This window comes from Agrilus planipennis, unplaced genomic scaffold, assembly GCF_000699045.2.
Source record: "Agrilus planipennis isolate EAB-ADULT unplaced genomic scaffold, Apla_2.0 scaffold40, whole genome shotgun sequence".
NCBI classification, from domain to species: Eukaryota; Metazoa; Arthropoda; class Insecta; order Coleoptera; family Buprestidae; genus Agrilus; species Agrilus planipennis.
In genome coordinates, this window is record NW_020438938.1 from 959,772 (window position 1) to 971,153 (window position 11,382).

The following is an 11,382-nucleotide window of genomic DNA, read 5'->3' on the forward strand; positions in this document are numbered from 1 at the left end:
AGAACAAAATTAAAAACGCATACTTTATTTATTTATTTATTTAAATACCAAAGAATGATAATACAATGAAAATACATTTATTATTTAGAAATACAATTTACATTTATTATAACAAAGTACAAATTTATTTCAAATAACAATACATTAATATAAACAATATTAACGACTTACAAAAGTTAAGAATAACATATCTGTAAGAGAGGCAATAACATCAATAAAATTTCAAAGCAAATACAATAAAAAGCATCATATTCTCTACATAAACTGTCATACCATTATTCTGTGGCCACCGCATCTCCCCTTATAGCCTCCATATCCACCCAAACGAACATTAATTTTGAAAGCGTAGACAAATAATTAATTTAACTAACAATTATGCCAAAAAATCAATTTAGAAACATTTTAAATATCAACCTAAGTTATGATTGTTGCTTGTTGTTAGTCAATCTGCAAAAGAGGGCAAGAAAAATAAATTAACTAGGGTTAAATATATAAAATTTGAATAAAAACACATACAGATGTTGGAAAAAGCCTGTTACAAATGTCTAAGAAGCTGTTTCTGAGATTTTACATTTCTAAATTTTAATGAACGTCGTTGCTTACCGATTTATTGTCGTATAAGTATCCTTCCTTTAGCAACAGCAATACACTGCCTCTGTTTCATCTGGAAAAAAGACACTTTCAAACTTCTTTCAAGTACTGCTACAGCCAGAATATGAAAGGACCTGATATAAGGAATAATCCATAACCCATAGCACAATCAGCATTCACAATTTTCATAATGTCCTGTAAAATAAATCGTTACATTAAACATTTTTCAAATGATAATTACTCTATTCTTAAAAACATTTATTTTAAACGTTTGAACCACACACAAGTTTGGTTTGAATCATTTTGAACAAAGTACGGTAGTGTCGAAACACCCAAATTTGGAAAAGTCAATAAATTGCATTAGTTAGTTAGAAAATAAGGCACATTACAGTCCTTTTAAAATAACCTGTTTATAGAACTAAATAATTTATTTCAACAAGTTTAATTTTTGAACATAAAAGTATTATTGATTTCGATTTCTTTGTTTCTTTTAATAAAAGTCCGTTGTTGTAGCTGAAGCACAACCGAAGAATGTCAACAAAACCAATAATCTAACCTCACATTTTGCAATCAATTTGTTGTAAGTGAGCTATTTAAGAAAAAGGTCAAAGTAAATTAAAAATTATTTAAAATGGCAAATATGGTGCATTGTCAATTGTGGATGGGCAGTGTAAGTGTTAAAAATGGAGAAAATACATTTAAGTTTCGTAATGTCGGGGCAACAATTATTTATTTACTATGTTGCAGTTGGAGCCCTATATGACCGAAACATTTATCATATCAGCGTTTCGAAAAATGGGGGAGAACCCTCTGAATGTAAAAGTAATGAGAAATAAATTTACTGGCGAACCTGCTGGTTATTGTTTTGTACATTTTGCTAATGATGAAGAAGCTATAGATGCCATGCATAAATTAAATGGTAAAATAATACCAGGAACTAATCCTGTTGTTAGGTTCAGATTAAATAATGCTAGTAATGCAGGGAGAAATATTCTAGACAGAGAATTTTCTGTTTGGGTTGGAGACTTAAGTCCTGATGTTGATGATTACAATTTGTATCGAGTTTTCTCTTCAAAGTATAATACTATTAAAACAGCGAAAGGTAAGAATCTAGCATATTTTGTATTTTTTTGTTTTCACAAAATAAAATATATAATTAATACTTTCTCATATGACAGTTATATTGGATAATAGTGGATTTAGTAAGGGGTATGGCTTTGTAAGGTTTGGAAGTGAGGATGAAATGAAAGATGCATTAATAAATATGAACGGCTACATTGGTTTGGGGACAAAATCGTTAAAAATATGTAATGCAGTGCCTAAACCAAAAGGTGCCGCAACTACTACTACAACAACTACTGGAAGTAGTTCTACAAGTACTTATTCATCTGCAACCTCTGATTACACTCAGTACTATGATCCCTCTACTTACTGGCAAAACTATGCCACATGGCAAACAGTAAGTGACAAACAAATATTATGAAAAAATGTTAAATTTACTAATTTTGCTCTAGAGCTACTATGACCAAGGTACAGATAGTACACAAGCTACACCAGATTATCACACTTCTGAAGCAGTTGTTCAACATTATAATGAAAGAAGAGCAGCAGAAGAGGATGAGCTTGAACTTATTGGTATGACATAATAAGTAACAAATAGTTAATCAATCAAATTACATATATACCTTCCTCTTAGAACATTCAACTCCAGTTGATGTAGATAAATTGAACCGAGAAAAAATGGAGCAGGATTGCAATTTATGGGATGCATTGGAAAGTTCAAAGTGGTTACCATGTGATATATTAGAAGTTTGTTAAGTGGCTCACCTTCATATACCTACTTTATAATTTCCAATAATCTTACAGTTAATTATGTGTATGTATAATTAATAGTTGAATGGACCCTTAATTGAATTTATACAAGAACAGTCTTATAAAAATAAAGTATGAATTTTTAATAAAGCTATTTCTTTATTTATCCTCATATTGCAACTAACAAATATTTTTGATTAATAATCACTTTCTTTACTACTATGACTTTATTACGCCTTTATACTCTCATTTTGCTTGATAACGGAAAGCTACTTAAGAAATTCTTTTGTCCACATTTTTAAATAAAAAAATCTTTATCATAAATCGTATAAAAAGTTGTAATGCACAATACACAACGAAAATATCAACATTAAACAAATACACAAAACAAAGTGAAAAACATTCACTTAAGTGTTGTGTTATGAAATATTTTTTTTTGCTGATGTACCAAATAAATTTAAATATATTATTTTATTAAGATCGAAAAACTTAGTTGGTTACTAATTTCGACTCAAATTGTAGCATTTCTATCTTTTACAGTGCACTCATTTAATTTCGCGCGATAGCAGTATAATAATTTGAATTTATACATAGGATTTTTTGTCTTTCACATAGGCAACCCATTCTGCTTCAAAGTATTCTCGTCGTATAAAATTCTTTTCCCTGATGCTCTACAACTGTAATACATTTTGGAACTTCAGCTCCTTTTATTTGAAATTTAAAGGAAAAGGCAAAGAAATGAATCCTACCCTTCCAATGTTGTGTCGATGAATTGGAAAAAGCAATTCTGAAATAACATTGCAGTGTCCACTTCTATAATCCATACTCAACAACCCGAAACACTGGGAGAAAACTCCGTAGGCGAATAATGAGTACTAAAACAATAAGAATTTTATTTTATAGTTAATAGGTATTCATTTTTGATTTTTTCAAGAACTAAATACTAGATGAACTGATAAGTAAATATGTTAAAATTGTTTTGTACTGAAGAAGAGCCGAGTTAAAATTATTTTATTTTTCGCTCAAAGAACTATCTTTAGCTTATCCACAAATTTTTGGTTAATTTTTCTTTAACAATTTGTCGTAATTAAATCTTTCTTGAAAGATCTACAGTTTTAAATAGGGTAAAGACATGTTTGAAAAAGGAAATGGTCAAAAGATAGGCTAAGATCAAAAATTAAATTGTTACTTCAAGATCAAATAACAAGTAATAAAATGCAAAAATACCATGTACTAGTTATATTATTACTAAAGACATATTTATATACATAACATTCACAATATATGAAAAAAAGGCAATGCAAAACTTAAAATAATCAATAAATAAAATAGTTTATTTACATTTTCATCTGCAGAATTACAAGTTAGGTTGCTTTAGCTTTCTTCTGCCTTATTCACAGGCTGAATTTGCATGTACGGTGCAGAAATAAGAATGTTTTCTTTTATTAGAATTTTACCTTTCTCCTTACTGCGTGCAGTTTCATCCTTTTGGACAGAATCGCATATGTTTCCAATTATTTCTTCGCGGACATATTCTGGTGCCGCTGTTTTCTTCAAATTAATTTCTTCAGTGTGTGAAATCGTCAAATTAGTATCATGCAATTCTGACATGTTCACTGGCAGCACAAATTTATGCTCTTGGTATACTGTGCTACTAATATTTGCAGTCAAATTAGTACAATCTGAGTCTTTGAGGGACAGTGAAACTTCCATTTCTTCTGCTTGTTGATTGAAGTGCGCATTTAAAGATACAGATTTTTCGGTTTCGAGGTGGTCAGTTTCTTCTGAGACCTTGGGAACATTCTCATCCAGCGTTGAACTTTCAGAATGCTGAGCTTCATTCGCTATAGATTGCAGCACTTCTTCGCTCAAATCCACAGGATGCGCGTCTTGATTAACCACCATGAATACTTTATACACCGGTAATCCTGTCGGATCGTTACTAGTCAAAACTAATAAGGAACCCGGTTCAAATTGAGAGAAATCAAAATTTCTTTGATCCATAGGACAGTCTGGAACCTTGCGAACTATAGTTTTGCCATAAGATTCGGGATACGACAAACGTAGGGCAGGTCTTGGTATACGTCCCGATCGGGTCGGTATTAAGATCTGTTTGAAATTGTTCTCATCTTCAATTGTAAAACTTCTCTCAGAATCGGAATATTCAGGACTACTGTCGCTCTCTGGCATTTTCGTCTTTTCATCTTCAGAATCTGTTTCCCAAACGCTTGCAATTCCCTTTTTAACGCATGTGTAAGGATCCTTTTTCTTAGCACAAAGTTTTGTTAATTTTGCGGCAGGTTTTAAAGAATCGCTGTCCAAATTCTTTGCCACACTACCTAGAAACATAACACGGCGATTTACAAAAAAAATCATGATTATTATTTTTTTTTCGAAGCTTACCTCCTTTTTTCCTTGTATACCGCCTTTTTTCTTTTGATTGAACTTCTAAAGCCTCTTGTCTTTTCATCATTTCTTCTTTTTCTTTCTGTTCACGTAACAAATCCAAACGAAGACTGGTCATGTCAAATTCTATTGGACACGTTAGCGCACGATCAATCAAACTTGGATTAGTTCGTTCTTCTTTGTTAAATTTCATTTTCAATCCTTTACGAGTTCGACCGGGGAAAAGTTCAGCCATTAAAGAAAAATCCGTCCCTATTGTGTTTAGAGCTTTGTAAAAACGCAACGTTTCCGATTTTGACCAAAATTTAGCTCTTGCGTTTTTCTTGTAGCCATTAAAACCTGTGTCAAAATCTCCATCAATTACTGCAGAATTTTGAAGTGTTTCTCTATTTATTCTTGTTTCTTTGTTTTCAACAACAAGGCTCTTTTCATCCACGATGATTTCCCCGTTAGGCCCCACTTTTATTTGTGGAGCTAAAACGTCATCTTCATCATCACTCTTTACCTCTTTATTGAGCTCATTTTCTACCGGATCTTCTATTTTTTCAGAATTGGTATTCACTGAATTTTCAGCTGAAATATCTTCTTGTGTAACTGTTTCTTCAGTAGTATCATTCTTTTTTTCTTTCTTCTGACTAATCAAAGTATAAACGTTAGTCAGTAGTAATGAAATGCAATAAAATTTATATTTATAAATAATGCAAGCACATGGTTAATATTTACATATTCAATAACAATTGTTTCACCTTGGTGGGACTTCAAAAATTGTACATGAAATTTAAACCCAAATTTCAAAATTCTGACTCGCATCCCCTCTAACAAAATTAAAATCATAATTTCTGTCTGAGGAATAACTTCTAAAGAAGTCAGTGTTTGGTGAAACAATAATTAAGATTCATTTTTAGAAATTAATAAAGTGGTAGTCTTATTCCCATCACTTTTTCTTTACCTCATTGGATTTGTAGCAGGGTTGTAAAAAATTAAGTCCAACATAGTCAATTTTTGTCTATCAGGTTTGCCTTTACCAAATTTCATATTAAACTCTCTCCTTGCTTCTGCAAATTTTCGATACTGATCTGATCTTCTGCCCTTCTTCTGGACTGGCGTGGTGGTAACTTCATTAGGTTTTTTAGGAGAACTGGGTGGTTGTTCCCCCTTTGTCTGAACCTCACCAGTGTATGACATAACTGATGAAACCTTTTACAAAACAAGAATTATTATATTGCAACTATGAACTTAATTACATACAGAATCGTTTCTTATTCTTTTAGAGTTATTTTTGCCTTCATCTTCTGATTCACTAGCACTGCCATAGACTGAAAAACTTATTCTTCTACCAGTCAAACAAGGCACTGCTTTTATTCTACTCCTGCTTAAAATTTTATTAGGACTGGCAGGTGGTAGTGGATACTCAACATCTGAACCTGACTTTGCACTTTCTGAAAGGCTATTTCGCATGCGTTTAAAACCTACAATTTAAATTTTAATTAATCATTCCATAACAGACTTTAGATAAGCTTTGCCTTTCTATTAAGTAACATTTCATAAGAGTACCTGCAATATTGTCAGGAAGAATGTATTCATTACTACTATTTCCATACTTTAAATTCTTGTCTACTATTACATCCTTTATTGCTCCTACATCTGTTTCTAAGTCAGAATCTGATTCATCTTTTCTATTATGTATTTTTGCTTTACTTGAAATTAAATTAATATCACTTGCAGGCTTTAAAAAATTTTCTGAGCTGCTTTTATTTGAATTTTCATCACTTTTAGGAATTAAATTGGCTTTATTTTGGGTACTGTCAGAATGTTCTTTAGCATTGTTTTGTTCAGAATGAGAAGCAATTATCTCCAATTTAGTTTCACCCACATGATTATTCTTAATCTCTTCAGTTTTGTCTATCACTTTGTATTGTTGCCTTCTTGAAATATTGTTGGGTTTTATAATAGGCTTAGCAATAGTGCGTCTAATAAATGTACCTGGTTTTATAACTTCCTTTATTATTGGTTTCTTCTCCTCTAGCAATGCTTTCTTCTCTAAGGAATCGTGTCTATCCTTGCATTTTTCCTCTTCGATAATATCTAAGTCACTAGTGACTATTTTTGAATTTTCTTCAGAATCACTGAAATGTACTGTACCATCAGAATTATCTTTTTTTAAAACTGCCTCCTCTTTGACAATATCGATTTGTTCAGGTGTACTAAGCGGTTTTTCGTCTGCTTTCTTTCTTTGAGGAATATTAGCAATACCTTTAATTCTAACACGTCGTGAAGCCATTGTTATAAAATATTTTAGATTTCACTTTTGAATACTCTTCATATTGTAAAAGATGTTCCTTCTATGCTTACACAAAAACACTAACATAACTCAAAGCACTCGTACACTAAAATATTCGCTGCAATACCGTTATTATTAATTGCTGTAATTAAAAAAGCATTTAATTTCTAATTAATGTTTAACATATTTTTATTTTTGAAGCGACACGTCTAGCACAAGACATAACCAACAAATTACAAATAGAAACATCCATGCATGGAACCATAGATACATGACAAGACGGTCAATACTTTATGCAACCAGTACGGCATCGAAGCACGCTGATTGCCTAATTCATATATTCATTTAGAAAACGCTGGGTGTTTTGTGAACATTTCATTCTTACCTGTATCTTAAGAATTATAAATGCCCCTTCTACCTTAATTCCGGTTCCGTGACATTTACTTCAAGGTGTGCCGTTCACCAATGGGTAGAGTACATAGGTAGAGCAGTAGCACATAATCGATCGAAGTATATGCATTGTGTTACATGAGTAAATAAGTTTTAAAATGTTATCGTTGACAATGTGAACTTCTCAGAAATGTGACCGTGATAGTTATTTACAAAAGTGGATTTAATTTTAAATTTTAAGGGTAAAAAATGGGCTCAAAAATCGAATATGTTGATTCAACTCAAATCTACGCGACCAGTTATGCGAGGAACTCGAAGGCAATCGGTGTTTTGTGGGCTATTTTTACGATATGTTACGGTATTATAGTAGTAGTATCATTCATAACTCCCGAATGGATAGGGGTTGTTGAGGGTGAAAATGCCGGAAAAATTGGATTGTGGTCGGTTTGCCGCGCGGAAGAACAGGGAGAAATGTGCAAGGGGAAATTTTACAGTTTTTACGAACTATCGAATATTGCATTTGTGGGGGCGAGTGCCTGTGTTGGGATTGCCGTCCTGACTGCCCTCTTAACGATATGTATGATGGTTTTGTTTTTATTTTGTCATTCCACCACCGTATATCACATATGCGGGTGGTTGCAGGTTTTCTCAGGTGAGTTCAACGATGCGTCAAGCGCGTAACCCTAAACATTTTTTTTTCCTTTTCTCTTATGCCAAATCCGTAAATTTCATTGAATAATCAACACAAAAACTTGCTGTTATTACCTATGAAATATTTTTCAAATACACTTTTTTATATTCGGTTTGTTTTAATAATCTTTTTTAACATTAGTTTTGTACTAATCGCTAAATTTGTAAACGAAAAATCGTTGAAATCGTTCATTTTTATACACATTAAGACTAAAGTTTTCATTACAGTTTAAATAAAAAGAAAGAAAGTATAATCAATTACGATCATTAGAAGTTAGTAAAACAACTGAAAATCATAAAAATAAACAAATGTAACATCAGTTACGATGTCTTTTTCGTCAACAAATTCTCAAACGTTTCAGTACGTAGCTACCCGACTGAAAAATAATCCTATATTTTATTATTACATTCTACAACTGTTTTGTTATTATTATTTGACAACNCAACTTCACGAAAATAGTCTTTCCCGATTTTTCTCAAAAATTAAGTCGAATTTTGGACCCAAAACAACCCTGATCGTCAAAATTAGATAAACGGGTACAATCATAAAAATAAACAAATGTAACATCAGTTACGATGTCTTTTTCGTCAACAAATTCTCAAACGTTTCAGTACGTAGCTACCCGACTGAAAAATAATCCTATATTTTATTATTACATTCTACAACTGTTTTGTTATTATTATTTGACAACAATTTCGCATAATTTTTTGCTTAAACTGTTGACATTATTTTAAAACTGATACTGACGAAAATGTTATGTTCTTCTGGTGGAATTTACTTTTGCCCTTGCAAGGTAACTGATAATTGATAAATTTACGAAAGAATTACATATTATTATATGTATTAACTTTCTTGAATGTAACACCTGTTGGCGTTCAGCCTTGTGTGCAATAAAAACAATACAATTACAATCGGTGACCTTCGATAAAACATTTCACTTTAAATTTTGGTCGCATATACATAATAATATACACATGTAGGCATCCAATTGTAATTAAACAATCGTTATCTTTACTTGACTGCTTTTAAGAATTCCAATAAAAATATTATTATTATTCTTCGAATACGAGATAATAAAATCTAATTGCAAGTGGCAATTAACCACGAAAAACTATTTCTTATTATTGTTATACACAATAGAAATACGAGGGTGGATTGATAAGTTTCCGGCCTAACCAAGAGATGACGCCACTAGGCCTACCTTGAGGTGACATTCTATAGTACCATCCTTGGATAGCTTGTAGCTATAGTTTCAGCCCGATCTCCTTGCTAGTGTAGGTTTGACAGCACGCTGAACAAGACGCCTCTGTGGTTTTCGTAAAAATGGAAAAGCAGGAAAATCGTNACTTTCATTGAGATTTTTAACGCTTTACGTCTATTAAGCAAACGCTAATTCTACAAATTGGCTTTAGATTATTAGATATTTAGTAAACGGATAAACAATTGATATTTGCAGTTATTATAAAGAAAAAGAGAAATAACTTTAAAGTAAATTTCAACATGGACTGAAATGAAAGTTAGAATTTTTGGGTCGTTTTTTGCTTTTTATTTAACAGCAATATAACTTTGGTAAAAATACCGAAAAATCATATCTTCTTTACTTTGTGAGCATTTAGCACATACCTTAATTTATATTTTAACTAAATAACAATAACATTAACTTAAATTATAAAAATTAATGCTGCTAGGAGTTTTTAAAATTGTACTGGAAAAAAAAACGTGCATTTTGAAGGTTGATGATATGGAAAGCCATAAAAATATTTTTTATGTGATATCTGCATACCGTAATTCTAATTTTAGTAATTTATATGCAAAATATGCACTAGAAAAAGTAACAGATCAATCCACCCTCGTATTAGACAAGAAGTACCTTAGATCGCTTTTGATAATCGTCCCTTTAGATTTGCAAAATTCAATCGAAATCAGTTCAGAAGATTAGCCCGTACAGATAACCAGACAGACAATATTGTAAAATGGAATTCAATTTCGATTCAATGACGAGGCTTATAGAATTTATCTACGAATATGTAACATGGTTTATTTAAAAAAAAAGTTTTTTAGCAAGAAAATGCATCAAAAAAGCTACTAATTCTTCCCCCTGCCCCCGGCTATTTTTATTGCTCCACTATGACGTAGTGTCGGCCATCATTTTTTTCTAATTGTTGCAGTTGTCGGCCATCATTCTTTTCTAATTGTTGCAGTTGTCGGCCATCATTCTTTTTTAATTGTTGCAGTTGTCGGCCATCATTCTTTTTTAATTGTTGCAGTTGTCGGCCATCATTCTTTTTCAATTGTTGTCGCATTGTCACCGATGTCGGCCATTATGGTTTTCATAATTTTTTTTATATATATAATATTCAGACATAAGAAATAAAGGGATTCACTTTAAAGTTGGTGGTAGCTTTTAGTAAAAAGCTATTACATATATTTCTCATAAGTAAGTCGGTAATATGCAAATTTTACTTCCTGGTGTTGTTTCAGTTTCTTCTTAAAATTTCGTGACACGGTTTAATTTGGTCGCGGAGTGTAGGTACGTAATGCCATATGTTTAAATATTGCTTATTTAGGTCGTGGTGCAATTAAAATTTCACGTTTATATTTAACGTACCCATGCTGGTACCAGTTTGTTAAAACACAACGTTTAATTAGGTACGGTACTAATTAGTTACTTAATTAAGAAATATCAGCTTCACTCGGCTAATCTATGCATTAGCGATACGGAGGACTTAGTTGGATTACGCATTTTTGTGTTGATCGTTGTCAAATGGTCAATTTTTTCTATTAAATGTGAATGAAAACGATTTGCAAAAACAAAACCCTTTTAAATTGAATCCTCGGTCTAAAAAAATCCCTACAGCCTACAGTCTTTCTATTACAACTTCACGAAAATAGTCTTTCCCGATTTTTCTCAAAAATTAAGTCGAATTTTGGACCCAAAACAACCCTGATCGTCAAAATTAGATAAACGGGTACATACAGTAATTGGTTGGGGAAATTTTTAGAAAAAGAACACGGAAAAAAAGAAACTAAGTGCTTTTGTTGAATCAGTAAACAAGCTACATTAGATTTTCTTTTCAAGATAGAAGAAAAAGGGTATTGTAATTCATTATTGGTTTTTGTTATTGTCCGTTGGAGGTGAACGATCCGGAAAATTTTTCCGTTTCTATAGGTGGGTGATTGAACCTAAACCTACTTTTGAAGCTGCAGTTTG

The 11,382-nt window shown here is 31.8% G+C and overlaps 3 protein-coding genes and 1 long non-coding RNA gene across 4 annotated transcripts; 2 read left to right on the forward strand and 2 right to left on the reverse strand.

Annotated features, from left to right (window-relative positions):
- Positions 1-1,132: 1,132 nt before the first annotated feature.
- On the forward strand, positions 1,133-2,515 carry LOC108735439 (tRNA selenocysteine 1-associated protein 1). Its single transcript, XM_018467398.2, has 5 exons — positions 1,133-1,261; positions 1,339-1,693; positions 1,770-2,050; positions 2,106-2,226; positions 2,288-2,515. The coding sequence occupies exons 1-5, from the start codon at positions 1,223-1,225 to the stop codon at positions 2,407-2,409; spliced, it is 918 nt and encodes a 305-aa protein (XP_018322900.1). The 5' UTR covers positions 1,133-1,222; the 3' UTR covers positions 2,410-2,515.
- Positions 2,516-2,538: 23 nt separating this feature from the next.
- Positions 2,539-3,273, reverse strand: LOC108735441. The gene is made up of 2 exons (XR_001937582.2): positions 3,153-3,273; positions 2,539-3,080 (listed from the first exon to the last, which is right to left on the reverse strand). It is a non-coding gene; the product is annotated as an uncharacterized LOC108735441 (long non-coding RNA).
- A 354-nt stretch (positions 3,274-3,627) lies between these two features.
- On the reverse strand, positions 3,628-7,459 carry LOC108735438 (transcription factor TFIIIB component B'' homolog). The gene is made up of 5 exons (XM_018467397.1): positions 6,364-7,459; positions 6,058-6,278; positions 5,759-6,006; positions 4,807-5,444; positions 3,628-4,742 (listed from the first exon to the last, which is right to left on the reverse strand). Exons 1-5 carry the CDS (start codon positions 7,088-7,090, stop codon positions 3,778-3,780), a joined length of 2,799 nt encoding a protein of 932 aa, XP_018322899.1. The 5' UTR covers positions 7,091-7,459; the 3' UTR covers positions 3,628-3,777.
- A 69-nt stretch (positions 7,460-7,528) lies between these two features.
- Positions 7,529-8,132, forward strand: LOC108735440 (LHFPL tetraspan subfamily member 3 protein; the record flags this gene model as incomplete). Its single annotated transcript, XM_018467399.1, is given in 1 exon segment — positions 7,529-8,132. A coding segment is annotated over 1 exon segment (403 nt), but the record flags the coding sequence as incomplete, so codon positions are not given.
- Positions 8,133-11,382: the final 3,250 nt, after the last annotated feature.